The sequence below is a fragment of the Denticeps clupeoides genome, chromosome 4 (genome assembly GCF_900700375.1).
Source record: "Denticeps clupeoides chromosome 4, fDenClu1.1, whole genome shotgun sequence".
Classification (NCBI taxonomy): Eukaryota; Metazoa; Chordata; class Actinopteri; order Clupeiformes; family Denticipitidae; genus Denticeps; species Denticeps clupeoides.
The window spans coordinates 10,549,143-10,577,081 of NC_041710.1; the positions used below are offsets into that span (position 1 = coordinate 10,549,143).

A 27,939-nucleotide genomic window follows, 5' to 3' on the forward strand; every position below is an offset into this window, starting at 1 on the left:
CCGCCGGGAGGGGGCCGAGCCTGCCGTGCTGCGCTGGCCCCTCGCGGGATGTGGGCTGAGGGAGGGGCCGCCGGGACGTGCGCCGTCGTCGTCGACTGGCTGGCCGAGCGAAAGTTCGTCGGGATACGAGTGAATGATTAGCGGCCGCGTCGCCGCAGCGAGCGAAGCGGAGGGGAAGGAAGGAGGGCAAGGTCGAGCGGAGCGGCGCGGCGCGGCGGGACTGACAGCTGTTCGACCGGGACCGGCGCGCACCGGACCGCCCGAGATATGAACAACACCGATCTTCTGCTGGAACTTTTTTTTTCTTCTTTTCTTTAATTTTTGGTGCGAACGTCACTTGCCTAACCAGCGTGGAAAATGAGCGGCCAGAAGGCAACCCCGGAACCAAAGACACCCCCTCCCACCACGGCGAAGCAAAACGGCCCGGACGCGGCACCGGGCCCCGGTACCGGGCCGCCCGGCGCGGACCAAGACGCCCAGTCCTCCGTAGCAGATGCCACGCAAATGGGCGTCCGATTCGCCAAGACCTTCGCCTTCCTTTTCCCCATCTACGTGCTGGGATATTTTGAGTTCAGCTTCAGCTGGGTGCTGGTCGGCCTGGCGCTCTTCTTCTGGTGGAGGAGGAGGTGCGGGACTGAGGCCGCCGACCGGGTCAGCAGGGCCCTGGCCTTCCTGGAGCAGCAGGACCCCGCCGTGCGTCAGAGTTTGCCCATGTCGGACCTGCCGCCGTGGGTAAGACGTCACGACTCTCTCACGTAAACCAGAAGCGGAGTAGGATTAGTTGTTTTTTTTGTAGGTCAGACAAGTGATTTCTGGAGCAGGTTAAGCCCTGGTCTCTCTCTCTCTTTCTCTCTCTCTCTCACACACACACACACACACACACACACTGTGCCTCGCCCAAGAAGTGAGTAATGAGGGGGACTCTCCATTCTGCCTGTGTGATTACTCTGATTGGATTATGGCGTCTCCAGAACGTGTCTGCCTTTTAAAGTTGGACAGAGTTCGTGTGTGTGTGTGTGTGTGTGGTGGTGGGGGGTGGAAGAGAGAGAGAGATGTAATGGCTTCGACCATTTAAATTTTTTTAAGTTGTAAAGTTTATTAGGTCGCCAGGACAGTTTTCTCGTATTTGCCTGCCCCATTTCCAGAAATGAAGAAATGACACCCCCCCCTCTCTCTCTCTCTCGCACACACGATCGAGATAATGCGTAAAGGATTCCTGAACGCTGTCTGGGTAATTATTGGGTGTGTTGGAAATCTTAATGATCAGTCAGGCCAAAAGGTATCATGAGACTGCAGCATAATGAATAAAATGCCTCAACAAAGATTTCATAAGTAGTTTTTTCCATTTGAATATATTTGTGCAAAGAAATAGAACATTTTGTCTTTTTTACCTGAATTGCACTAGAGACTTTTTTCATCAGATTTCAGACAAAACCCAGATATACGAGGTTTTTCCAAAGCATCAAAGTGTGAAGTCCATTTAATAATTCTAATAATAATAATAATAGTGATGAGGCCCGCTCATCACTTTTTCTCTACCATCGTCTTCATGATGTTTTCTGAATTGCTGTCAGATTTTATATACATTATGCCGAATCATTTAAACATGTAAGTGCTTCTCTTCACAAATAACCTGACACCAAGCCTGATGTCATGTGACGCGCCATGTGACCACAAGCGCACAGTTTGTGATCAGAGTGGGTCATTTTCTGACTGGCGTGGCAGTGTGTGTCCGTGCGAGGGAAGGAGGCTGTGACCTCACTGAGGTGTTGGGCGTGGTCCTGGCGGCAGACCTAGTGCTAGAAGACGTTTGGCTGTGTGTGTGTGTGTGTGTGTGTGTGTGAGAGAGAGAAGGTGAGGGGTTTTTCGGAGGAAGTCTTGGAATTAAAAACAGAGTTGAATTTGTCATATTTTCCCCTATCGTTGATCATCTTGTGTCAGTAGGAATTTATTCTGTTGCCCAATAAAGACCGTGCAGAGGCTATAAATGTCTCTGTCTCAGCAAGTATGTCTGGAATGAGAACGTTTGGGCGTTGCGGGCCACCAGGGCAGGAACGCTCCAGGGATGAACGTCAGGGTTTTCCCGCTCCATATCGGCGTGAATTGGATAGAAGAGAACATTATGGTTCATTCTGAAACACCGAATATTCTCTCTTGTGTGTTCATCTTTGAACTGGCCAGTATATCAACGTGCCGGTATATCACTATGAACGTGCACTGAGGTGGAATATCAGTTCAGAATAGAAGCCCCACATCCGCGATGTTCAGAAGAAACGGTATTTTTCATCAGCGTGGATGTGAGAACCTATAACCTGCACAGATTATTTGCAAAAAATTAAAATAAAAGCACGTCCCTGACTAAAACTTTGTAACGCTAATACTAATACTACACATTTTATATCCACTGAATCAGCAATATGTTGGTTATTTTTCTCCCCAACTAGTAAAATTCGTTTTTGTTTTAGCTCAGCAATGCTACGTAGCATTTTTGGCTAACAGTTCGATTTTTAGTCTTCCTCCACTTGCCTTCACTTTTTCTTTCTGTTTTCTTCTGTTCTTTTCAACTTGGGGGGTTTAATTTGTGTGAAAAGAACACCAATGTTAATTAGTTTAGACAAATTTGAATAGCTTGCTAACGCCCCCTGTAGGTCGAGATGCCAGCAGAAATGGGACATTTTTGAATGAGAAGAACACTGTTCGTGTCGACTGCTCGGCCTCTGCCATTTTAACACGTGCAACTCTCAGCTCACGTCAGACGTCTTTAAGGTGTGAAACAGTACCTCGCTTGTTGCTGCGTGTGTGGCTTGTTAACAGGAAGCTTCCTGACTGGATCCGCACCTGATTTGCACCTTTTTTTTTATATACAACCTTGTCGTTTATGCAAAACGCACTCCTGCTCCACTGCGTCGACTGTGACGCAGTATCTTATCTTCAGCCACAAATCAGAACCCGCATGGACAAGTGAAATCTTTCTTAATCGCCAAATGGTATCGTGCCGCACGCTCGTGTTTCTTCCTTGTTGCCCTACTTTGATAAACCAACTGTCCCAGTTAGGGCTGAACCAGTTTGATTTGCCCTTGAATGTACAATATCTGCCCTGGAAAAATCTCAAGCCGCCCGCCATGTTACAAGTCATGTGCTGAAGGGACTTGGGGTCAGCAGTGAACGTTCTGGATGCTCGTGAATATAATGCAGATCTGCGCGATGAAGTGCTGATTTTTTCTATTCCTTCCATTTACATTTACAGCATTTATCAGACGCCCTTATCCAGAGCGACTTACAATCAGTAGTTACAGGGACAGTCCCCCCCTGGAGCAACTTAGGGTTAAGTGTCTTGCTCAAGGACACAATGGTAGTAAGTGGGGTTTGAACCCGGGTCTTCTGGTTGATAGGCGAGTGTGTTACCCACTAGGCTACTACCACCCCGAGGTCCTTCCCTGTTATGTGGGAGCCTTGGAGGGGGGATTTTAAGGGATTACGACTCCTCCCCAGCTGTCTTTCCAAACAGCTGATTTCAGTCCTGGGGATTGTTTGTATGTGTCCGTTCTACTATGTCTTGTTGCTAGAGGACAACTCCGCACAAAGTTCCGTCTGTTTTGCTTTCCTACCGCTTAAATGCATCTGAAATAGTATGGTGCAGAAGAAGAAGGGAATAGTCTGGGAATAGTGGGGCGATTTGTATTGCTTTGGCCGTATTTGTTGTGTTTGGGTGGCGGTTTTTGCATGGAGGGATTTGACTCTGGAGAGAGAAGCAGGTTTTTTTTTTTTTTTTTTAATACCAGGAAATAACAGAGCCGTGAGTCACAGGCTGCCTGTTTTAACTGAAGTAAAGAGAGGAGAAAGGACATAGAAGGAGTTCTCCGCTGTGCACTGTGTCTGATGTAAGGCTGGTGTTTCCCCTGCTCGAGGCCTTTGAGAAGCACAGTGGGCACGACACAGAAGTGGCAAAGGGTGCCACAAAAATTGGACAAAATGGAGGAATTTGCAAATTACAACCCTGTTTTTCATAGATTTTTAGTATTTTTTTTTTTAGTTCCTTTAGAAAGCAATTTTGCAAACAGTCTTGACAGATTTCGGTCTTTGCCCTTTTTCCATCTCCTCGCACAGCGAGCGCCGTGGCCACGTCGAACTGTTGCACTCCGGGCTCCCAGGGCAACCAGCGTCGTGTTTGCTTACTTGGACGAGCCGGAGCGCTTGTGGTGGTGGTGATGTGTGGGAGCGAATCAGGCCCTGCGGCTCCTTACTTGCAGGCTGTTGTCTCCGTCACGCCCCCATGTGAGTTCTGTAAAGAAGGCGGGCCGTGTTTTCTTCATTCCTTTTTGTTTGCTATCGCTGTTTGAAGTTCGCGTCTCGTGCCGATAACACTTCTACTCGGTGAGGGAGCACAAAAAAATGAGTCAGTGAAGCACAGACATGTTAGCGGTTGTGAGGGTAAAAAAAAAAAAAAAAAAAAGTGAAGTGATGTGATACACAGCAGCACAGCAAACGGTGCACTCAGTGAAATTTGTCCTCTGCATTTATCCCATCACCCTGGGGACAGTGCTTTGCTCAGTGGCACCTCAGTGGCACCATGGCGGATCGGGATTCGAACCGGCAACCTTATGATTACGGGGCCACTTCCTTAACCGCTAGGCCACCACTGCCCCAGCTACTTTAGTAGCTACTTGCGTATTGCAGAAATCTTCTTTGCATATTGCAGGAAGGGTTTACTCAGATCTGATCAATATTTCTGTTGTCCTGAAATATAGTCATGTTATATGCCGCATATTTCCTGGACAGCCACGTGGGTTTTATATTTGCGTGCGTGTTTGCAGGAACAATTTTCATGTTTTGATTTGCAGCAACCTGCCTTCTAAAAGAACCCGGCTTCTAGAAGAACCCACACACTTTTCTATGCATTAAGAGACCGGGTTTGATTTGCTGACAGACCATCAGCTAAACCTGTTCACCAACTCTGTATTAGACCAATGTGGTGCAGCTCCTCAGTGTGCATGTACGTACTTCCCGTAAAGATGAGATCCCTTAAACACTGCTACAGTAGGGATTCTTTGATTCTCCTGTACAGCAATATGGTAAAATATCTGCATTATTGTGATGGTGTTATGATGGCCATTCATGATTGTATGATTTTTTTACTGGGAGACACATTGTGAGTCCAGCCTTTAGTTTAAAATTTGTGCTCAATCAGCTAAATGAACCACAATTAAAAATCACAATTTGAAATTTTACAGTTTTTTTTTATTTTTTTTTTTACCCATAATCTTGCTTTGTAGACATCCAAGTACTTTATAGACATTTTGTGAATATTAGTCTGTCATGTAAATACTTTTGTAATTCAGGGTTGCATTTATCAGTCTTTTATCCCATATTTGTACCCTGTTTTCACCTGTTTTAACTGTGCATGACCACATTTCACTGCAAGGGCACATCTGCATAATTGAGATGGTAATTGAGTAGCGTTCCAATTAAACCTGGCAAACACAATGAGCCTCACCCTCTTTTCAGAGACTTGTGATGTAGGATGTCCCATTACATTGTGCATGATCATTGTATGCACTAGACCATGCAGACAATGACTGGCAATACTGTTTTACAAGTATTTGAACCAAGTGCAGCACAAGGATACATTCATTGTTTTCTCAGATTTTGCATAAATGAATAAATGCTGCAAGTTAGAATATAATGATACTTCTGAAATTCTAATTTAGGTGACAATGTTGACAATGCCGTATTCTTTGCTTGACATGTTTATTTGGAAAGCAGAATTTATTGATCTGTTTTCTCTGTGTTTTAGGTGCATTTTCCTGATGTGGAAAGAGTGGAGTGGCTGAATAAGGTAGGTCATTGGATTTGTGTGTGTGTGTGTTTTTCATTTCATTTACATTTACAGCATTTATCAGACACCCTTATCCAGAGCGACTTACAATCAGTAATTACCGGGACAGTCCCCCCCGGAGAGATTTAGGGTTAAGTGCCTTGCTCAGGGACTTAAGTGGGATTTGAACCTGGGCCTTCTGGTTCATAGGCGAGTGTGTTACCCACTAGACTTCTACCACCATTGTATGTTGTCTGTGGTGAAGTAATTGCAAATGTTTTTTTTCCCCCCATTTATCCTCATTACAGTACCTGTAATTATACCAGGTTACAGATGTATTGTCTATGTGCGTTAAAAAAAAAGTTTCTGTATTGGTACCAGCAAGGTATCCTCACATATACAAAATGTCATGAGGCTATATGGTTCACACTAAGATATGAGCTCACAACATACTCAGATCCCAGCGTTATGTAATTATGAAGTAATGTTTAATCAGGATGGAGGATTTGGAACAAACTATGTTCAGAAACATTTTTAAGCACAGTTGGCCACAACTCAAGCATACAACAAACATAAATATATCAGTTGTCTTTACTGACAAATGAGCCCACTGACTGTTTATATAAGAAATGAAATAAAGCGCCCTGCCCCACAGACAAATACTACAGTATTATACCACAAAGCTGCTGTTGTAATGTATGGAATACACAGACAGAAGCAGAAAGTATTCACTTTTTCGACATTGACATTATGGGGCATTGTGTGTAGAATTTAATCAAATTCTACACACAAAATTGAATCAATTTTGGAATACGACCAAACAAAACGTGAAGGAACTGACATGATCGGTATAGGCTGTTCTACTTACTACCAGATGCGGTTAAAGTTTAGGCTACATGACACTCAGAATCAAAAAACTGACTAATTATCTGGGCAACCTTCTCTAACCGCAGTCAAGATGCCGTTTGTGTCAAACTAATTGTGAATTTGTTAGAACATTGAAGCAAAATGTGACTTACTCTGTGCTTGAAGTGATGCACGGAGCATAATTGTTTGGGTCGCCAATATTTTTTGGAAGATTTCATTACAAGTAATTGACTGGCCCTAGGACCATGCGGATTTCATAGTGAGGCCTGTTCGACCACTGTGCCGCGGTCTGAGAAATATGCCGCTGCGTGCCAACGCCTGCGTGATTTCCTTTCGGTTCAGGTGGATTTTTTTTTTTTCTTTTTCTTCTGCATTTTATTTTTTACCCAGTAACGGGGGGTTTTCCAACGTAGTGTAAAGTGTCCTTTGTGGTGATATAAAGCCGGACCACAGCAGTTGTGACATGTTCTCTGGAGTGAGGAACCTGTCTGGGTTTGGCAGATGCCAGGATTGGTGGAGGTGTGCGGCCGTATTTAATAATCCCATGACATGAAAATTTCACTTTGTAAGATTATTTAATATTAATACAAGTTTCCCTGTCTGTGGTCATGCAGTGGCTAGATCAGTGATATGTATAAAGAGTGCTTTTGTTTTTTTGGTTTTTCTGCTTTGTATGATCTGGAATTTGTCCCCTCACTACGTCATAAGGGGACGGGTCAGCCGTTTCTGATACTTTGCTTGTCCAGAGAATTTCGCACCCCACCCTTTAAACATTAGCTCCACCAACCGTCATGGCTTGCAAACGTGTGAGGCATCGCAGAGCCTCTGAAGAAACAATGTTTGAATTTTATTTCCTTGGGAAAAAAAACGGCGACATGACTTCCTGTCTGCTTCAAACATTGTGGTTGGTGAATGGTGTTGATGACATCATTTCCACGAATGCCCCCTCAGCTTCTATAGGCCGCTCTCCTCCTCATCCCACCTCTCTCCTCCTGATTAGAATTTAAAGCTACACACACAGAAATGGCGCGTGTTGGGGAAATCTCATTGTGGGACTGGCTGAAAGCTGCAGAATTTCGGAAAGATACTTCAGCTGCAGGATTGGGGAACCACTAAGACTTATCCCCTTTTAAGGGGTGGTGATTTACAAATTGATGCAAATGGTTCTGGAATAGTCACTTTCTGTTCCAAATGACTGTGCACCAGTGCACAAAGCAAGGTTCATGGATTATTGTATGTATACTTTTAAGTGTTTAATATGAATTGTTGTACAGTATTCTGTACTGTACAATGATCAGCTTGGCTAAAATATATTATACCCAGCCAGAAACATATCAATTCTGCTCAGTTGCCAGACTGGGTTAATTGAACTCAGATTTCTTTTCCTTCGTTAATAATATTTATAGAGGCACCCACTTATGAGTGCACAATGGTAAATTATGCACTTTGAGAAATTTCTTCAGAGCTGAATTGTTGTGTGTCTGGCAGTATACAACAGACTGATGACATCTCGCTTTGTTTTATTGGTATAGTGCAGTTAATGATCCACCAGTGTACTGCCCATTCCTAATAAGTATACAAAATTTAGAAATGCATGGGTTTTTTTTTTGGTTTTTTTAATAAATGTGTGTGTTGCAGACAGTGAAACAGATGTGGCCATACATTTGCCAGTTTGTGGATAAACTCTTCAGAGAGACCATAGAGCCAGCAGTCAAAGGAGCAAATCCCCACCTCAGCACCTTCTGCTTCACAAAAGTTGACATGGGGGACAAGGTAACACAGACACACTTCACACACACACTTACCAGATAAGAATTGAGCATACACGCACACCCACTGTCCTGCAATGAACATCGTTGTTGTTGGTGCCCCTCTCTGCTCTTGTCATTGATGCAGCCACCAAACCTTAATTCTGTCATCTGTTTGGTAGAGAGCTTTAAAAGCACCTCTCTCTTCCTGTCTGTCTGTCGGTCTCTCAGCCTCTGCGGGTGAATGGAGTGAAGGTTTACAATGAAAATGTAGATAAACGGCAGATCATCATGGACCTTCAGATCAGGTACTCACATGCACACGTACTCTCACAGTGCAAGTATATTAAATAATATATATTTAAAATATAGTAGGCCATGTAACTGAACCTAATTTCACTGAAAATCCCTGTGCTTTATGACATTGATACAAAAATAGTTTAATGCAGCAACACACTTATACACTGTACACATATATACACACACACACACACACACACAGAACAATAACATTTGGGTCACACACAACATCTCTAATGACTTTTCTCCTTTACAGTTTTGTTGGCAACACTGAAATTAATGTGGACATCCAGAAGTACTACTGCAGAGCAGGCATCAAGAGTATACAGGTATATACACACACACACACACACACACACAGTTTTAGATGTCCTGTGCATGGGCTCTGCTTAGGTTACTGGGAAACATCTGCTTATGTCCACTGGCTGGTCATCAGACACCCTGATCAGAGGCAGTCATGTATTTCACAGGTCAAATAACACAAATGTAAAGGAAACAAATGATACAAAGAACAGGAGATGATCAATAGAAGACGCAGCCGGTGGCCATTTGATGTGTAAACACACTTATCATAGAGGATAGGGGGTCCTATGAGAGTGGAACAGCTGCCATGAACACCACCTTCCCGACATGAAGAGTTGGCATCAAAGGTCAGGTTGTGGAGGGAAGTCAAGACAATCCAATCCAATTCAGTGAGGTGGTCCTGCACTCCCAAATGGTTGGCACAGATAAGGTCAATGCTTAGACATTGAAATATATATATATATAAAAAAGGATGATAGGATTTAAAAAATGCTATTTTCTAAAAGTAGAAAATATAATGAGGAAGGTAAATAAGGTCTCCAGTATAATGATAAATTAGGTCAATACCAAATCTTCAGTGGAAAGTTTATGTTGAAGAATTAAAATTTCACAATGTAGTGTTGCCATTCCAGTTTGCAATGTTCACACTGTGAAGAGGTTATGGGGCAGGATCAACAGTAACCGGCCACGCCTTCCATGTTACAACCTTTCCACAAAAGTGTAGACATGGAGACAATGAGGACCGAATAAGTGAAGAAATAAGAACGTTCGCATCTTGTATAATGAAGTCTCCTCAAGTTGTATAAGAAGACGCCTGGTGGTGGTTATCTACCAGAATTACAAGGAATGACATTCAGCTTGTCAGCACAACTATAAGGCTGGTTCTGTGTCTCCTCGGCTAGTACAGGTGATAATGAGGACCTCAGGCCAACGAAACCTGCTGCTCTGAAGTTTCATGTTTCTCCTAGACAAAGTTTCCTTTGATAAATCAAGGTGCCGCTGAGATGTGTGGTGCTCTGCTGCCAAATGCCAGTACCTGTGTGTCTGTGTTTGAGTTGGCCGACTGTAATGTGTATGATGATGGAGGTATGTTCTGGATAGTTTTGTGTGTGTGTTTGGGTAGCGATGAGGAGGGTTACTTCTGAACATAGCTCTCATCAAATCAGATTTTTTTTCTGTACTCCTGTGCTTTTTGGTCTGTCATGTTTGCTGAAAAAGTGAGGGATTCTTTTCTTTCTGTAGTTGCATGGAGTCCTCAGAGTTGTGATGGAACCACTGTTGGGGGATATGCCGCTGGTCGGGGCCCTGTCCCTGTTCTTCATGAAGAAACCTGTAAGTCACTCCCTGTAACCTCTTAACACATTAAGAAGAGAGTAAAGGTCCTCACTGGTTACTAGCTGGTGACTGGTGAAAGGGAAGAATGTGGAGTGATTGCAGCAGGAGCCACTGGGTCTCCACAAGTGAAGTAAAGGCCTGAAGATGCATTAAGGCTGTGTCTATGGGTGTATTTGTGCATTCCTTCCAGTAAGGTCCATTAGTCTCTCACAAACACACACACACACTATCAGCTTGAGAGCTTTCTGAACCATTGATTTCCTACTGAGGTCCATTTTATCTGTACCTTAAATCATGTTCGTAATCTCACTCTCTCTCTCTCTCTCTCACTCCCATACACACACACACACACAATTGTGCAATTAGACTTTGAGGTAAGGAGCATTTGTGCTTGGGTTAGCTAAGGAATTTGCTGGTCCATGTAAAAAAAAGTGATTTTTAGTCATTCCAATCATTCCATAGACATCAGAAACTGTTTGTGAGTCATGAGTAACGTAATCATCTTGTTTTTTTCCAAGAAAAACACGATTAAGTGCTGCACACACCCACAAATAAACAAACAGAAGTATGTTAGAATTTACATAAGTAAGCAGCACTCCCTAATTTCTGGTACCTGCATGCAAATTGGAATCCACTCCCAGCTCTCTGTCCCAGACACTCCTCCCGGCTTACCAGTCACTCCTCACTGCAGTCAACTGGGATTCACTTTCCCACTTCCCATTTTGTGCTGAATTTAGTTCAGTGCTTTGCTGGTTGTGGGATATAGACTGAGAGGGGTCTGAAGAAAAGGTCAAACTTTGAAGTGAAAGTGTCATTTAACGTTGTGGTAGATGGTGCACACAACAAAATTTGTCCTCTGCATTTAATCATAACCATTTGTGAGCTTCCACTAGGCCACCAATAGGTCCAGTCAAAGCCCATTGAGAGATTCTTTTTGTGATTTTTGGCCTAATTACGAAATAAACATTGTGAATGTCAGAATTTTAATATCCAATCAGCCAAAGTGTTGTAAAGAAAACTAAGGGTGTTGACCTTGCCATTATGCCAGGCCAGGGTACTGTCATCATTGTTTCTCCATCAGATCATAGTATCCTAATGAAATGAAAGGTCAACTGAGGAGAATGTCTGCCACCAATATTGCCACACACACACAGGCAGAAACAATGAAGGGCTCTGAGGCGACATTCCTCAGGTTTCTAACAACATTCCGTGTAGAATGTCCTGCTGTGGCTTTGTTCATCAGGGGAAATGTTCTGCCTTCATTTTTCCTTTTCTTTTCTGTCTTACTTTTTTCTCTCACACACTGACACACTCATAAGCTTTTTGCATGAAAACACTAAAAGGACACACAATGTTCAGAGAAAGGTTGTGTCTGTAAGGATAGGTGTGTGTGTGTGTGTGTGTGTGTGTGTATGTGTGTAATAATTTCATCTAGTATTTCTGTGCTGTGGGAAATTACATTGTTTGTTTATTACGGAAGATTAAAGTTCAGGAAGTAAACAAACATCTAATCTAAGTCTCGGTCATTTAGATCTTCCTAAGGGAAAATGTAGGATTGCTGGATGGTTGCAGGCATGGCTTGGTGGCTATAAAAAAAATCATGATCAGATTAACCACACACACATTTCCCTCCATTACTGTGTATGGAGAATTATTTTATTTTAACTTGATTAAAGTGTAACACTGCAGAAGACAGGGGGAGGGACGTCTAATGTGACCAAGCTGAGTCCTTTGCTCCTTTTTGCAAAATAGATTTATCTTCTGAAATGTCACCAATCTGCCACACAATGTCACACAAGTTTGTTTATCTCTCCCAGCTGCTGGACATTAACTGGACCGGTCTCACCAATATGCTGGACATCCCTGGTGTCAGGTAAGCAGATGTTCTGATTGGCTGCCTCTTATGTGTGTATAATGGGAACATGGTCAACGTTTGTCACAGTGATTGCTGTACATTTTGTTCTCCATGCACACAAAAAAAATAAAGCACACAGCCTTGTGCTTCATGATCTCACTCTGCCCATGATGTGTTTTTTGGAAGAAGGTGGGTTTAGTGCTGTGATTGGTCGGATCAGAGGGTGTCCCCTCAGCTGTAGCCAATGGGAGTGCTGTGTGAGGGGTAGCCCCTGTGGTGACATGGTGTCACGAATCCAGCAGCAGTGGTTGAGCAGATACGTACATACACACACACATACACACACGTCTGTAAACAGATTCTACCTTTCACTCCCACATACAGGCTAGATTCACAAATTCCAAAAATTTTATAAGAACAGAGATTATGCCGAATCCAAAATGTGTTGTGCTCTATACTCAGAGCAGGAGACGGCTCTGTTCCAGACAGTCCTGTCTGCTCATGACCATGTAGATTTCTGATTGGTTATCAGGTTTCTCCAGTTTTTTTCCCTATTTCAGTTGTGTCCTTCATCTGATGTTACAGTTCACATGTTTCAGTATTTCTGTTTAGGTTACAGATTTGAACTCTGACTCTTGAAATATATTTAATGTACTATTATGCAGCCTGAAAAAAATGATCTGCAACATGAATCCAAGAGAAAGCAATATAATTTAAAAGCAGAAATTCTATTTTTTTTAATAAATAATAAACCTTCTAACAGTGGTTAGGATATATTGTACAGATTAATGCCTTCTGGTTCCAAGTGGTGAAGTGACGTAACGGGTGGAAATTGTTCCACTAAATACAGTCTTTGCGACTGTATTTAGGGCTTCACTTAAACAGAAATCACTGCCGTTAATGGCTTCATAAAATAACTTAACTGTCTGTCTTCATTGACAGTGATGTTTGTCAAAGTACAGGTAAAACTTGGGAGAAATTTTGTTTGCCAATACATACACACACCTCTCTTTATGCAATTGATCCAGTCTGACAGGTTCTCCTGAATGTGAATTATGTTGTTCTCACACACACACACACACACACACACACACACACTTTACAAGACTGACTTGAAATGAAACCATTTGCATCTAATACACACCCATGCAGATCATACCTATTCTGAGTCGTTTTTTTCTAAATATGAGCACATTCGTGCACACAACGATAATAAAAAAAATTTACACCAAAACAAAAGGGAAAAAGACTAGATTAAGGAGATTGGGAGACAATGTAAAACACACACACATGTATACGCACACACAAACACCCACACATAAACAGAATCCTTTTATAGTCAAGGTGGTGTGAGCTCTGAGCTGCGACACACCCTAGCGGGAAACACTCCTGCTTCTGTCCACCACTGCCCCCTGCTGTCCAGTTGGCTTTACTGCATTACTAGAATACTCACTGCATGCTCTCTGTGGATTATAAGGCTGTTTATGACTGTGTGAGACTGTGCTGATGTGTACGTCGGCTTGTGTGATGAGAACCAGATGCTGACAACATATGACACAATTTGTTTCAAGTCTGTTTCAAAAGCCTGCCCTGATCTTTACCCTACTTTTCTCACACACCACCTTTATGGGGCAGTGGTGGCCTAGCGGTTAAGGAAGGTTGCCGGTTCGAATCTTGATCCGCCAAGGTGCCACTGAGGTGCCACTGAGAAAAGCACCGTCCCCACACACTGCTCCCCGGGCGCCTGTCATGGCTGCCCACTTCTCACTCAGGGTGATGGGTTAAATGCAGAGGACAAATTTCACTGTGTGCACCGTGTGACAATCACGGTTTTTAACTTTGTATAGTATTCTTTATTTTGCTTTTCAGTCATTTAAGACCATTTTATCTATTAGGTTTGTCTAATGAAGATTCACACACATTGCAGTAAAGGCTCATCTCTGAAATATCCATTAATTCTTGTTCACTCTCTCTATCTCTCGCTCTCTCCCTGTTCGTTGCAGCTCATTGAGTGATAACCTGATCCAGGATATTATTGGTGGTTTATTGGTTCTGCCCAACAAGATCAATATTCCACTTGTAAACAGTGCACAGATGGCTAAACTACGCTTCCCTATGCCAAAGGTAGTAACAGACACACTGCAATGTATTTATGTTTGTCTTGATTGTCACCAGTGCATTGAGTCTTAGTGGCCTTTTTGGTTGTGTGTGTGTGTGTGTGTGTGTCTACAGGGTGTTTTGCGGATCCATTTCATAGAGGCTCAGGAGCTTCTGGCCAAGGATAAATTTCTTGGTGGGATGATCAAGGGAAAGTCTGACCCTTATGGGGTTTTACAGCTGGGCAACCAGCTGTTCCAGAGCAAAGTTATCCAGAACTCACTCAACCCTTACTGGAACGAGGTCTATGAGGTGAACGTTCTTATTCTGCTTCTCTGTGTGAGCAGGCCTTCCAGTTGTGCAAGAATTATAAAAAAGAATCATGGAACTATTTGTGGCGCGTGTATGTGTGTGTGGTGTTTGTTTTAGGCAATGGTGTATGACCCGTCAGCAAATAATCTGTCCATTGAGCTGTTTGATGAGGACCCAGATAAAGACGATTTCCTGGGCAGGTGAGCGATGGTGGGAGAAGCCTGTTTGTATCCCATTCCTCTCCCTGGCTCCCATTCATTGCCTCTTTCTGTTCTGCACTCCGTTCTGTAGTCTTACGATTGATATGATCGAGACACAGAAGAAACAGAAGGTTGACGAGGTATGGCAGGGATCTGTTGTCATCATTGTTATTTTCGTCGTTTTTTCTGTCGACAAAATATGTGATTTTGTGCTGATTTGTCTGTGAGTGTAGTGGTTTGTTCTGGAAGGAGTGGCTTCAGGAAAACTGCACCTGAAGCTGGAGTGGTTATCACTGCTGTCGACACCCGCTCAGCTCAGCCAGGTAACGAAAACGTTCTAAACACATCACACAGACACACATGAAAGGTAAAATAAGAATGGGGTATGGATTTTTATCCTTAATATTAAACTAGACCACACCACATTGCCCCATTTGACCTTTTGTGCAGGTCCTGAGCAGCATTAGGGCTGATAAGGGCCTGGCAAATGATGGGCTTTCCTCAGCGCTTCTGCTAGTGCACCTGGACTCTGCTAAACAGCTGCCTGTGAGTACACACACGCGTACACAGGACACAAAGACCCTCACACTCTCTTTATTCCTCCTCTTTTTTTCCCCACTTCTGTCCGTGTCATCTTCTGGATTTGTATTTACGTAGTACAAATCTGAAGATTTGTTTACTGTACTCGTGCACACAGATTAGACTTCATTTTAAACAGAGGGCCGCCTTCTTTTTCATGTAAAATATGATTATGCAGCCCATTTGCCGTGGTTAATCCATAATTCATGTAGCTGTCTGAAATGCTGCTGTATAATGCTTCTTATGTATTCTTTTTTCTATTAAAAATGATATACACTGGGTTCAAGCTGCAGCTGGCCCTTTCCTGTCTTTTTCAGCCTTCTCTCCTGTCCTTTTTTCTCTCTGTTTGGTTCTGTTCCCTCCATGTTTTCCTTCACTCTTCTGCGCTGTGTGAAGAGTGTGTTTGAGGGGAATGTTGGCAGCGGCTGCTTAAAGGAGAGACGTTCAGCAGGGCTGGTATTCTGTGAGAATACAGCTTCTCTATATAGGAGCCTGTATGTGAGTGTTGCACACACACACACACACACACACGCGCACACACACAGTGTTACACAACACTCTTGAACTAAGTTTGGCTCAAGCACACTGACTTGCATGTGCGTGTGTGCATGTGAGGGAGAGGCAGTAGAGTCTCTCCGCATGTTGAATCTCTCTGAAATAAAAAGTTTAGAGCAACTCCTGCCATGATGACCTCTGACTTATAAAGTTAACCATATAAAACCATAAATTACCATTACTTTTGTTTTTGCAAAGGCTTATTTGTCTAAAATCTACGACGTTTTACCGAGATAAACCAACAATCTTTCACTGCTGGTCACTCAGTTTCAATTTTTTATATGCAACACTTTATGTAGCCTTTAAGCAGCTATGATATATTCTTCTGAGGATATAATCGAGTGGGATTGTAATATATGTAGACCCCCCTAGGCTCCTACTACCAGAGTAGTTGTGTGTTACAATGTTGTACAATGTGTGAGCGTTTATTTTTTTCTGCAGTAGTAGCAGTAAATGTGCCCACTTGAATCTGTATGCATGTACATCAGATACTGAATCATGCTAATTTCCAACCTTATGGAGTCTTATGTGTCATCTGGGCAAGAGTCACTCCCTGTGGATTGCTTTTCCTCTGCTTCCCACCAGTCTCAGTTTAGTCCTTTTTTTTTTTTTTTTTTCCATATTGACCTGCCATCAACACACTCACTCCATCAGCACATAACCAGTCAACTTTCTTCTTCACCATGGTTACTGTTCTCAGTCATTTCTGGTGGTCAGACACATGAATTCATAATATTTACAGTATTTACCAGGCCCCCTTATCCAGAGCAAATTACAATCAGTAGTTACGGTGACAGTCCCACTGGAGACTGGTCTAACACTATGTACCATCCGACCTCTACAACTAATACAAAATGCAGCAGCACAACTAATCTTCAACCTTCCCAAATTCTCCCATACCACCCCTCTGCTATGTTCCCTCCACTGGTTCCCAGTAGCTGCACGCATCACATTCAAAATACTGATGCTGGCCTACAAAGCCAAACATGGAGTAGCACCATCCTACCTCACCTCGCACTGCACCTCGTATACTCCGAGCCTCCAGTACTGCTCGCCTGGTCCCCCCATCTCTGAAGGTAAAAGGAAGACATTCATCTAGACTCTTCTCCGTCTTGGCCCCTCGGTGGTGGAATGAACTTTCCCTCGAGGTCAGAACAGCTCAGTCACTGAGCACCTTCAAACGACAGCTCAAGACCTTCCTGTTTAAAGAATATTTAGATTAAATTGTAATTTTCTTGTTGTCGAACTTGTGTACAGAATCTACAACAGAGTGAATAAAATAGATGTATTCATAGTCGGGGTCCTAGTGAACTGGAATTGATCTCTTCATCGATGGTAACTTAAGCACGTTGTAAGTCGCTCTGGATAAGGGCGTCTGCCAAATGCTGTAAATGTAAATGAGACACATAGGGTTAAGTGTCTTGCTCAGAAACACAATGGTAGTAAGTGGGATTTGAACCTGTGACTTTGTGGTCTTCTGGTTCATAGGCGAGTGTGTTACCTGCTAGGCTACTATGATAGTTGACATATGGCATTTTGAGCCAAGCTACCCTCTTAGTCAAGTCAGTTTATTTATAGAGCACTTTTTTTTTTAAAAATGAACAAACAAAAAAATTTCGGATTACAGGGCAAACAAATATATACAGTTACTCAGAGTTAAAAGCCAATGTGTAAAAATGCGTTTTTTAGCCTTGACTTATAAATATCCAGAGATGGTGAAGATCTGATGTGCAGAGGTAATTTACTCCATAGTCTGGGAGCTGTAACTGCAAATGATCGTGGAACACTGAGGAGTAATTGTTCGGCAGATCTTAATGATCAAGTAGGAGCGTGCATGGTTAAAAGATCACTCAGGTGTGGAGGAGCTAGGTCTTTTCTAGAACATACAGGGAGCCAGTGTTAATATTCGAAGTTGGAAAAAGCTTGTTTTGTCCTCTTCAGCTCCCATCTGTACAGAAATCATAATTATCCATAGTGGGGATAGGGCCACCTCTTCCTTTCCTCTTCCTGTCTCTGTGTTCTGTCCTTAATTCAGATTTTAGAGAACGTTCACCTCACATTCATCCCATCCACCGGTCTTCTGCCCATATTGTGTGTTGTCTTGTTCTGTTGTGTCTGGTTATGGGATCATGGTTTAACTCTGAGCATGCTCTTTCCTTATAACCTTGTGTGTGTCTGGTGGTGGTGGCGATGGCGGCGGTGATGGTGTGTGTTTTCATTTCCTCCTGCCTGGAAAAGCGCAATCCTTTAGAATTCAACCATGCGGGGCTGAAGAAGGCTTCAGTCAATAAAGCAATCCAGGTAAAGTAGCCAACCAGAGAATAGCAACATGCACACACCCGAAAATAATGACCCACTCATTCACACACATCTACACACGTTTACAGTACATGTTCATGCAGTACCTGAGCACCGCATGAAAAAGCATCATACGATCTGCACTGATGACAGCAGGAGGAATGAAAAACAATCACTGAACATTTAACTGAACTTGTTGTGTGGCGTGCCAGTAACAAAACGAGTGTACAGGAGTACACAGCATCATACTCGATACTAGACTGAGTAGCTCAGTCAGACCTCACTTTATTCCCTGATTTCATGGTGTGTGGGTTTTTCCTGCTTCATGTTGGGTTAAGGGTTCCTGTATGGTTTTTCTCTGCATCGTGTATCTTCACCTGTAGAAATTTCTGATTTCCACAGCCAGTTTTAGGAAAAAAAAAAAAAAAAAAAAACACAGAAATTCATACACGTCAGGCTCAGTATGGCACTCTTTTTGAAACATAAGTATCACTTGGTTGCTTCTGGGGAAACTGGCTTCCGCTGATGGGTAAAGTGAGTTAAGGTCTCGTCGTGCAACATAGGAACAGGAAGTGGTTTGGTAAACAGGATGGATAAGGCAAACATTCTGACTTTTTTTTTTTTTTTTTTTTTTTTATGGCGTGTTGACAGTCCGGAAAGAAGGTCAGCAGTGACCCCAGCCCATTCGTCCAGTTCACTGTGGGACACAAGTCCTTTGAGAGCAAGGTGAGTTTTACACTCACACACACAGTCTCATAATTCACACCTGCCATTCACTGTGTGTGTATCCACTCATTATATGTGTTGCATTGACCTCTGTGTGGTTTGTATGTCTGTGTGTTCAGACGCGGTATAAAACCAACGAGCCGGTCTGGGAGGAGGCTTTTACGTTCCTCATACACAACCCCAACGTCCAGCAGCTGGATGTAGAGGTAAACACACATCTATGGAAACTATATTCATTTAGGGCAGCTTATTCTCACTGGAACAAGTTGATTTTTAAGGAATCATACAAATAAAATGTAATGTCACTGCAAAAGCTATACAAGTTACAATAAATGCAATAAATAAATCAACAATCCTAAAAGTTTACTAGCAGAGGGACGGCAGAAAATTGCAAAATATGTGGGGTGTGACCATAGTGGGGAAAAAAACACAAACCCTCTTTCTTTTAGGTGAACGATGGGAGACATGAATGCAGTCTAGGCAAATTAACTGTGCCCCTCACAAAGCTGCTTGAGGCTGAGGACATGACTCTGAGTGAAAGGTTCCCGCTGAAGGAGTCCGGGCCCAGCACCACTCTCAAAATGAAGATGGCACTGCGGGTACAAACATCTGCCTGTTTATATTTCCTGTCTTGGGTGTGTCCGTGTTTATGCAATTTGAATGTTAAACTGCAGGTTAATGCTGCAGCATAGGCAGTGGTGGCCTACCTGGTAAGGAAGCGACCTCGTAACCGAAGGGTTGTGGGTTCAAATCCTGAACCACCAATGTGCCACTGATGTCCTTTGAGCAAGGAGGCCTACTGCTCTCTATGGGTGATGGGTCAAAAAGCAGAGGACACTTTACATTCTGTGAACCATGGGCTGTACTGTGCATCACAATGACAAAAACAGTCACTTTCACTATTTTCATGGGTTTTGATTGTGTGACTGTGTGTGTGTTTGTGTGTGTGTAATAGATACTAAGTATGGAGAAGGACATTGTGACAGACCAGCCCACTGCGGTTCCAACTTCCAAAGTCCCGGCTACACCTTCCACTCCGGCCAAAACAGTCCCCACCAACCCTCCCCAACCCAAAAACACACAGACACCCACCCCAGAGCCCACATCCAAACCACGCCCACCCCCCACCACAGAGCCCATGCAGGTACATACACCCACTCATATGCAGTCAGAGCCATCCGACTCCCCGTCACACCTGACTGTAATGGGGCGTAGCTCATCCAACCTGGCCATCTCCGGTTCGCACACACACCTGAACAAAGAGCCGACGCCAAGCATTGCGTCTGACATCTCCAATCCTTATGCAGCACAGGAGCTCCAGAGCAGGATACGGCAGCTTCAGAAGTAAGAATCTCACGCTTTTTCACATGCACTTTAAGAGCTAAGGTAAAAAACATGTAACAAATGTATTAGAAGTGTGTAACTGCCTCTGTTTACAAGACAATTGTTAACAGAGCATAAAGCAAAATTAACCACTAAATGTAACGTTTGCAGAAAATAAAATAACTTATTTTATCAAATTAAAATGTACATGTACGTCTTGTTTTGTCTTCAGGAAATGCACATTTCTCATGTCCTAGTGTCTGTGATGCCTGGTGAAATGATGGGGTGGATTTGTTGTTTGGACATGAAATTCAAATGAGGTTGTATTGGTGTGTGCAGTGGTTCAACCCCTAGTCATTTCCCTCTGGGTGAGGTGCAGCTGACCATCAGACACAGTGCCCAGAGGAATAAAGTCATAGTTGTGGTCCACTCCTGCAGGTAACATTCCACCTACCCCATACACACACACACATTACTTTATTGTGCCATGGATACAGTATGTTGCACACAATGTGTGTGTGTGTGTGTGTGTGTGTGTGTGTGTGTCTTGCAGAAACCTCATTCAGTTCACAGACAGCGGTTCTGATCCATATGTGCGTCTCTACCTGCTGCCAGACAAACGACGCTCAGGTCGCAGGAAAACCGGCACACAGAAGAAAACTCTCAACCCTGTTTATGACCAGACGTAAGTACACTCAATCTTATGAAGACACGCTCAGACACACACTCACACTTTTCTAAACCTCAATAAGCCAAATGCGAAAACACACACCTACAGACATCACAAGGTAAAGATGGTAGTAGCCTAGTGGGTAACACACTTGCCTATGAACCAGAAGACTACAGAGTCACAAGTTCAAATCCCACTTACTACCATTGTGTCCCTGAGCAAGACACTTAACCCTTAATTGCTCCAGGGGGACTGTCCCTGTAACTACTGACTGTAAGTCACTCTGGATAAGAGTGTCTGATAAATGCCATAAATGTAAAACATGTAAATGTAAAGATGGTCCAGTCTATTTACCCACCCCATCTGTACCACATTGATATGAAGTGTGTGTGTGTGTGTGTGTTTTTGTGTGTTGTAGGTTTGAGTTTAGTGTCTCAATAGTGGAGCTGCACAGGAGGACCCTGGATGTTGCCGTGAAGAACGGAGGAGGGCTGCTGTCCAAACACAAGGGTCTTCTAGGCAAGGTGAGCTGCACACGCAGTAACCTTCTACTGACCTTCCACAGTGACTCACAATGTGGAATCAAGTATTAACCATATACTTTAATTAAAGTAGAGACTTCCAAGGTCGAATTTTACTCCAGAAGAAGTCCTACCCTCTATATTGTCATTTTTATGGCTCTGATATCCTATTATCATTTTTGTATTCATTTTTTGCTGAATTTTATGTGAAAAGACACACTTGACACTCATCAATCTTTTAATAGTGTGGTACATGCACTAAAGCAACACCACTTGTAAGGACAACAGACCAGCATAGGAGGAAGATGCACACAACATAGACATGTGCATGTGACAGGAAGATGGACCCTTAAAGAATTAAAGCATTAGTTTCACTACTATACAGTTGGGCAAAAAAGTATTTGGCAACCACTGATTGTGCAAGTTGTCCAACTTAAAATGATGAGAGAATCTGTGGTTTTCATAATCGCATTCATATGGTTTGTAAATAATTAATTTGTATATAGTGCACAAAATAAGTATTTAGCACCTACAAACAAGCAAGAATTCTGGCCCTCACAGACTGGTTATTTCTTCTCTAAAAAGCTCTTCTATCCTTCACTCGTTACCTGAGATCTATCTAAGGACACCAGGGACAAGAAGGGACTGGAATGAACCAGTCTTCAGTAGGCAAGTGGCTTGGTGAGAAGAGATCAATTATTAGAAAATGGAATCATCTCCCTCGACCTGGTAATCCATGCAAGATCTCACCTCATGGGGTACAAATGATCTTGAGAATGTTGAGGAAACAGCCCATAACTACACAGGAGGAACTGGTCAATGACCTGAATAGAACCGGGACCACATTTACAAAGGTTACTATTAGTAACATGGAACAATCATCACGGATTAAAAATCTGCAGTGCTCGATTGGTCCAGAGGAGAATTGGGAGAATGTCATGTAGTCAGATTAGACCAAAGTAGAACTCTTTGGTTTGAATGCCACTTGCCATGTTGCATCCCAAGAACACCATACCCACTATGAAGCATAAGGGTGGAAATGTTATGCTCTGTGGCTGCTTTTATGCAAAGGTGACAGAACAACTGATTCATGTTAAGGAAACGATGAACATGGCCATGTAGGTTCTGGAACCAACAAGGTTCTAGAGTGGCCTAGCCAGTCTCCAGACCTCAACCCAATAAAGAATTGGTTCCCAGCCACAGCCCCAAAACATCACAGCTCTTGAGAAGATCTGCATGGAAGAGTTGGCCACAATTCCAGCTACAGTGTGTGTAAACCTGGTTAAGAAATTCAGGAAATGTTTGACCTCTGTCATTGCCAACCAAGGTTACAATTACAAAGTACTGAGGTGAACCTTTGCTATCGACCAAATACATCTGCATACTTTCTGCACCATTATACAAATAAATTATTTAAAAAGAAAACATTCTTCTTCTCACTGTCTCACAGTGATGAAAATTACAGACCTCTCTTATCCTTTTTAAGTAGGACAAATTGCACAATCGGTGGCTCCCAAATACTTTTTTGCCCCTCTGTATCAGTAGTATTAATCATCAATCAAACATACAAATACTTGTAGGTCTTCATACTGTTTTATTAAATGACCTAATTAAACTTATCAAAGATAATTGCGACACAAAGAGCATTAAGTAATGGATTAATTTACTCTTGCTTATCAGGTGCTTGTGGATCTTACCCATGAGGACATCACCAAGGGTTGGACACAGTGGTATGATTCTACATTGTTGTTGTAGTAGTAGTACGTTTTATTACTTGTTTTATACTAAATGTCTGTGGAACCTGATCCTATTATGGTATACTTTCTCACTATTATAATATTATATTGTATTACAGTGAGAGAAATTATAGTGTGTTGATTAGCCAATTGAACCATTGACAAAGTTCAGTCATTTTGTTTGTGTATTTGCAGGTATGAGCTGAGCACCGATGGTATGAAGAAATCACCCCAGCAGTAGGATGTTTGTGACTACATGCACTCTGCTACTGATACCTTTGCAAAAGGACTAATGGCTTTCAGCCATTATTAGTGCGGCCTTTTAGCCAAAATGTGTTTCTGCATTTAAAGTGCTTTTTATATTTTTTATTATTTGGTGTAAGCTGCACAAAAATGTATAATATGTAAAAACAATGCAATTTTCCTGATGCGGGGGAACGGTTCGAAAGACTCTATTTTACTCTCTGCTTAAAGCATGATTGTCAGATGTCATGTGAGATGCTCACTGGTGTCAATTAAAGGGAAAAGTTGCCTTTTTGAACTTTATCCTGAACATTTTACCCATCTTTTCTCCTGTCACAGACCTTTAGACTGTGGAAGTTTAGATTATTTTATATTATGAATGCTTCCCAGTACTTTGACTGCACGCTTCACACCATTTCATCCTCTGGTTTTGCTGAAGCTTATGCTACTTTTGAAATATTATTTTTATTTTGTTTTCTTTTCTGCCAGTAGAATCATCTAAATATATTCCTTGTATATGCATATGGTGTAAATATGTATTTATTAAGACAAGGTTTGAAGTCTGGGTTGGTCCAGGATGTAGACCCAATGTGGAACCAAATAAATAAATAATTTAAAGGTTGAAAATAGCAGATTGTGGGAAATTAATGAGGCTTTTTAAGGAGAGTCTCTTATACCAAATATTCCCTTGGATGGATGTTGCCACGCAGATCAGGTCACACTAACATGAAATCCCATGTGCCTACCTGATTTAACTGGGGCAGTGGTGGCCTAGCATGTAAGGAAGTGGACCCGTAATCGGAAGGTTCTCTGTTTGAATCCCGAGCCACCAAGGTGCCACTGAGGTGCCAATGAGCAAAGCACTGTCCCTGCACACAGAGGACACATTTGTTGTGCTTGCTGTGCTTCACAGTGACAATCACTTCACTTTCATAATTTGTTTTATTTGTCATATATTTTGAAGGAATTTTTAAATTCAAACATGGTTTGTAACCATATTTCATGCAGATCTTTTCTGGTCCTTCACAGCTGCTTCTCTCTGGTACAGTGACTGCATTTCTTAACATTTTTGAACAAGCCCATGTCTTCTCATGTTGTCCATTTAAATGTTACAGTAAACAGGACCATGACGGGTGTGCTGCTTGACCTCCATTCTCCTGTGTCAGCATGTTTTTGGGTTCATTTGAAGCACTCAGTTTATTAGTTGTCAGCAGGACCATGCTTTATTATGGCTTTAGGCTCCATAGGCATTGTAGCCTTTTAATCATTATACATATCTGAATTTGGTTCTTGAAGTAGTGGGAATATGACAGTGATTAAAATTATAAAGGCTGGCTTTTACGCTTCAGATCTATCCAATGGATGAAAACATTTCATATTTTTTATCACTACATGAGGACTGTAACACGCCATGCTGATGCAGCATTCACTGTTTCCGAAGGTCTGTCACGTCATCTTTTTATTGTTGTTAATCACAGAGATTCTAATTATTTTAATTGTCATCTGCAAATGCCATGCCATACGATGTGGTCATGCTGATGAGTGGATGTGAACCTTGGGTTTCTGAATCATATGACTGTCAAAATAGGAAAAGATGTCAGAAATCCTAGCGTCCAGGCTGGCATTACTCCCATGATATTTATTATGTGCCTTAAAATGTTCAGCAGAGCGTGTAAGAGTATGGAACCTTTTGTGTTTCAGCTTTTCAAAAATAAACAGATGCAGTGCTGTATCCAGGAATTCTCTGGTGTTTTTTATTTATTTATTTCCTTCTTTTATTCCCAAAGTGTGACATGTACCTGACCCTTTGTGTTCCCACAAATGTCCTTTGCATGTCTTCTGTTTGTTGTGTAATTAAGTTCATTTAGATTTGCATTTGAAGAGGAGTGTGTGTAAATCCTACAACGTGCAGACCTGAGCACAGTGATCACACAGATCCTCAGGGTGATCTCACCGGCCAGATACGGCCTTTCTTCAGCTTATTCTGTACAAAGCAAAAGACACAACAAAAAATGAGTCCTTTATTTAATTGTGTTCCTTCTCTTCCTACTCCTTTAAAATATGTTTAAAAGATGTTTAATAATTTTGCAAAAAAAAAAAAAAAAAGCACACAAACACACAGACCTGCAGAAAGACAAGAGAACATTAGACTCGTACCACATAATATCTTCTGTCTGTTTAAATAGAGTTGGATGCCCGGGGATGTACTGACCAGTGTTTTTTTTTCTACTGGGTGAGGAAGCGGACTCGTAATCTGAAGGTTGACTGTGAACCGCCAAGGTGCCACTGAGTAAGGCAATGTCCCAACACTGCTCCACGTTTCATGGCTGCCCACTTCTCACTAAGGGTAATAGATTAAATGCAAAGGACACATTTTGTTGTATCACCGTAGGCTGTGCTGCAGTGTTTCTAAATGACAACCACTTTCACTTTTCACTTTCACCAATGTAACCATGACTTTTTCAAGATCCCTGTGAATGCAACGCTTGAATCTGCTACAGGCCTGCCCAGGAATAAGCATCGGTAGTTTTTAATCAATCAATATGAGACACACCTTCACATTCGATGTGTTTTCTTTATTTTTATGACCATTTACATTGGTAGATTCTCTCTGAAGGCATCAAAACTATGAATGAACACATGTGGAGTTATGTACTCACCAAAAAAAGGTGAAATAACTGAAAACGTTTAATATTCTAGTTTTTTCAAAATAGCCGCCCTTTGCTCTGATTACTGCTTTGCACACTCTTGGCATTCTCTCGATGAGCTTCAAGAGGTCGTCACCTGAAATGCTTTTCCAACAGTCTTGAAGGAGTTCCCAGAGGTGTTTAGCACTTGTTGGCCCCTTTGCCTTCACTCTGCGGTCCAGCTCACCCCAAACCATCTTGATTGGGTTCAGGTCCGGTGACTGTGGAGGCCAGGTCTCCACTTTTTGTTAACTACATAACCCCACGTGTTCATTCATAGTTTTGATGCCTTCAGTGAGAATCTACTAATGTAAATGGCCATGAAAATAAAGAAAAGCACATTGAATGAGAAGGTGTGTCCAAACTTTTGTCCTGTACTGTATGTGCATAGTTAGTCCAGGGTCCTACCTAAGCTACTTACCTAGTCAGCAATATAGTTATATACATTAAAGCAACATGCTGAAATCGACCGATGTCTCTGTAGAACGTGGGGCAGCCAACTTCACAGACAAATACCAGAAATGACAGATTCATCCTCTTTGGATGCTGTTTTGATCAATTCCATATTAGTCCGTGGATTGACCAAGTCTCTTTTCTTGAGAGTATCACCGTTCATTAATTTTTTTGAGTATGTGATTACTTTCAGGAATGTGTCACACTGTTATTTGCACGTTTTTGCCATTCTTTCACTTTAATAGGGAAATGTTGTGGCTCCGTTTTCATTTGAAATAAAAATGAATGCACAGTTGCTGTTGTATAATTTTTTGTCAGTGCCTGTCAATGCCTCTACAATGCAGTGACCCTTTATTGTGAGCCTTAATTTATTCTGTGGGAAAAAGATGTTAACAGTGAAATTAGTAGAACTAAGCGGACTTCACATGCAGTTATATAAATCTCCTGAAGTCTGAAATTAAGATATTTCGTTATAAAATAAATGCTGTAAAATGTTTTAATAAACCAGCCATTTAGGAAGGTAAATTGCCTCTGTCACCAAACTTTAATAGCTTACTGTACAGTAAAAGTACTAGTGGTAGAACAATACAACGTATTAAACTGATAAAAATCCATGCTTACTTGTATGTGTGTGTTGTGTGTGTGTGTGTTTGTAAGAGAGAGTGTGTGTGTTTGTGTGTGAAAAAGAGAGTGAGGGTGTGCGCGTGAGAGTGTTTGTGTGAGAAAGCAAGTGAGTTTGAGTGTGTGTTTGTAAGAGAGTGTGTGTCGTGTGTGTATATGACAGAACGAGACAGTGAGTGTGTGTGTGTTTGTAAGAGAGAGTGTGTGTGCATGTATGTGAGTGTGTATATTTGTAAGAGGTTGTGAGTGCATGCATGTGAGAGTGAGTCGTGGGAGAGAGAGAGTGTGTGTGTGTGTGTGTGTGTGTGAGAGAGAGAGTGTGTGTGTTTCTGTGGGAGAGAGAGAGTGTGTGTGTGTGTGTGTGTGTGTGTGTGAGAGAGAGTGTGTGTGAGTGAGAGAGTGTGTGTTTTTGTGGGAGAGAGTGTGTGTGTGAGAGAGTGTGTGTGCATGTATGTGAGTGTGTATATTTGTAAGAGTGTGTGAGTGCATGCATGTGAGAGTGAGTCGTGGGAGAGAGAGAGTGTGTGTGTGTGTGTGTGTGTGAGAGAGAGAGTGTGTGTGTTTCTGTGGGAGAGAGAGTGTGTGTGAGAGAGAGAGTGTGTGTGAGAGAGTGTGTGTGTGTTTCTGTGGGAGAGAGAGTGTGTGTGGGAGAGAGAGTGTGTGTGTGTTTCTATGGGAGAGAGAGAGTGACGTCA

General features: G+C 42.4%; 1 protein-coding gene across 5 annotated transcripts; it reads left to right on the plus strand.

Moving 5' to 3' along the window:
* Positions 1-25,223, plus strand: esyt2a (extended synaptotagmin-like protein 2a). 5 transcript variants are annotated; one of them, XM_028976986.1, is made up of 24 exons: positions 2-732; positions 5,795-5,836; positions 8,321-8,455; positions 8,662-8,738; positions 8,987-9,059; positions 10,276-10,365; positions 12,186-12,241; positions 14,227-14,347; positions 14,456-14,632; positions 14,750-14,832; positions 14,924-14,972; positions 15,066-15,155; positions 15,283-15,378; positions 15,808-15,909; positions 18,205-18,267; positions 18,916-18,990; positions 19,110-19,196; positions 19,440-19,589; positions 19,946-20,334; positions 20,653-20,751; positions 20,867-20,998; positions 21,402-21,507; positions 23,185-23,234; positions 23,436-25,223. In XM_028976986.1, exons 1-24 carry the CDS (start codon positions 358-360, stop codon positions 23,479-23,481), a joined length of 2,763 nt encoding a protein of 920 aa, XP_028832819.1. In that variant the 5' UTR covers positions 2-357; the 3' UTR covers positions 23,482-25,223. The 5 variants fall into 5 exon arrangements, with proteins under 5 accessions (XP_028832823.1, XP_028832819.1, XP_028832820.1 ...); XM_028976987.1 differs by lacking the exon at positions 18,205-18,267; XM_028976988.1 differs by lacking the exon at positions 15,808-15,909 and having other exon boundaries at positions 3-732.
* The last annotated feature ends 2,716 nt before the right edge of the window (positions 25,224-27,939 follow it).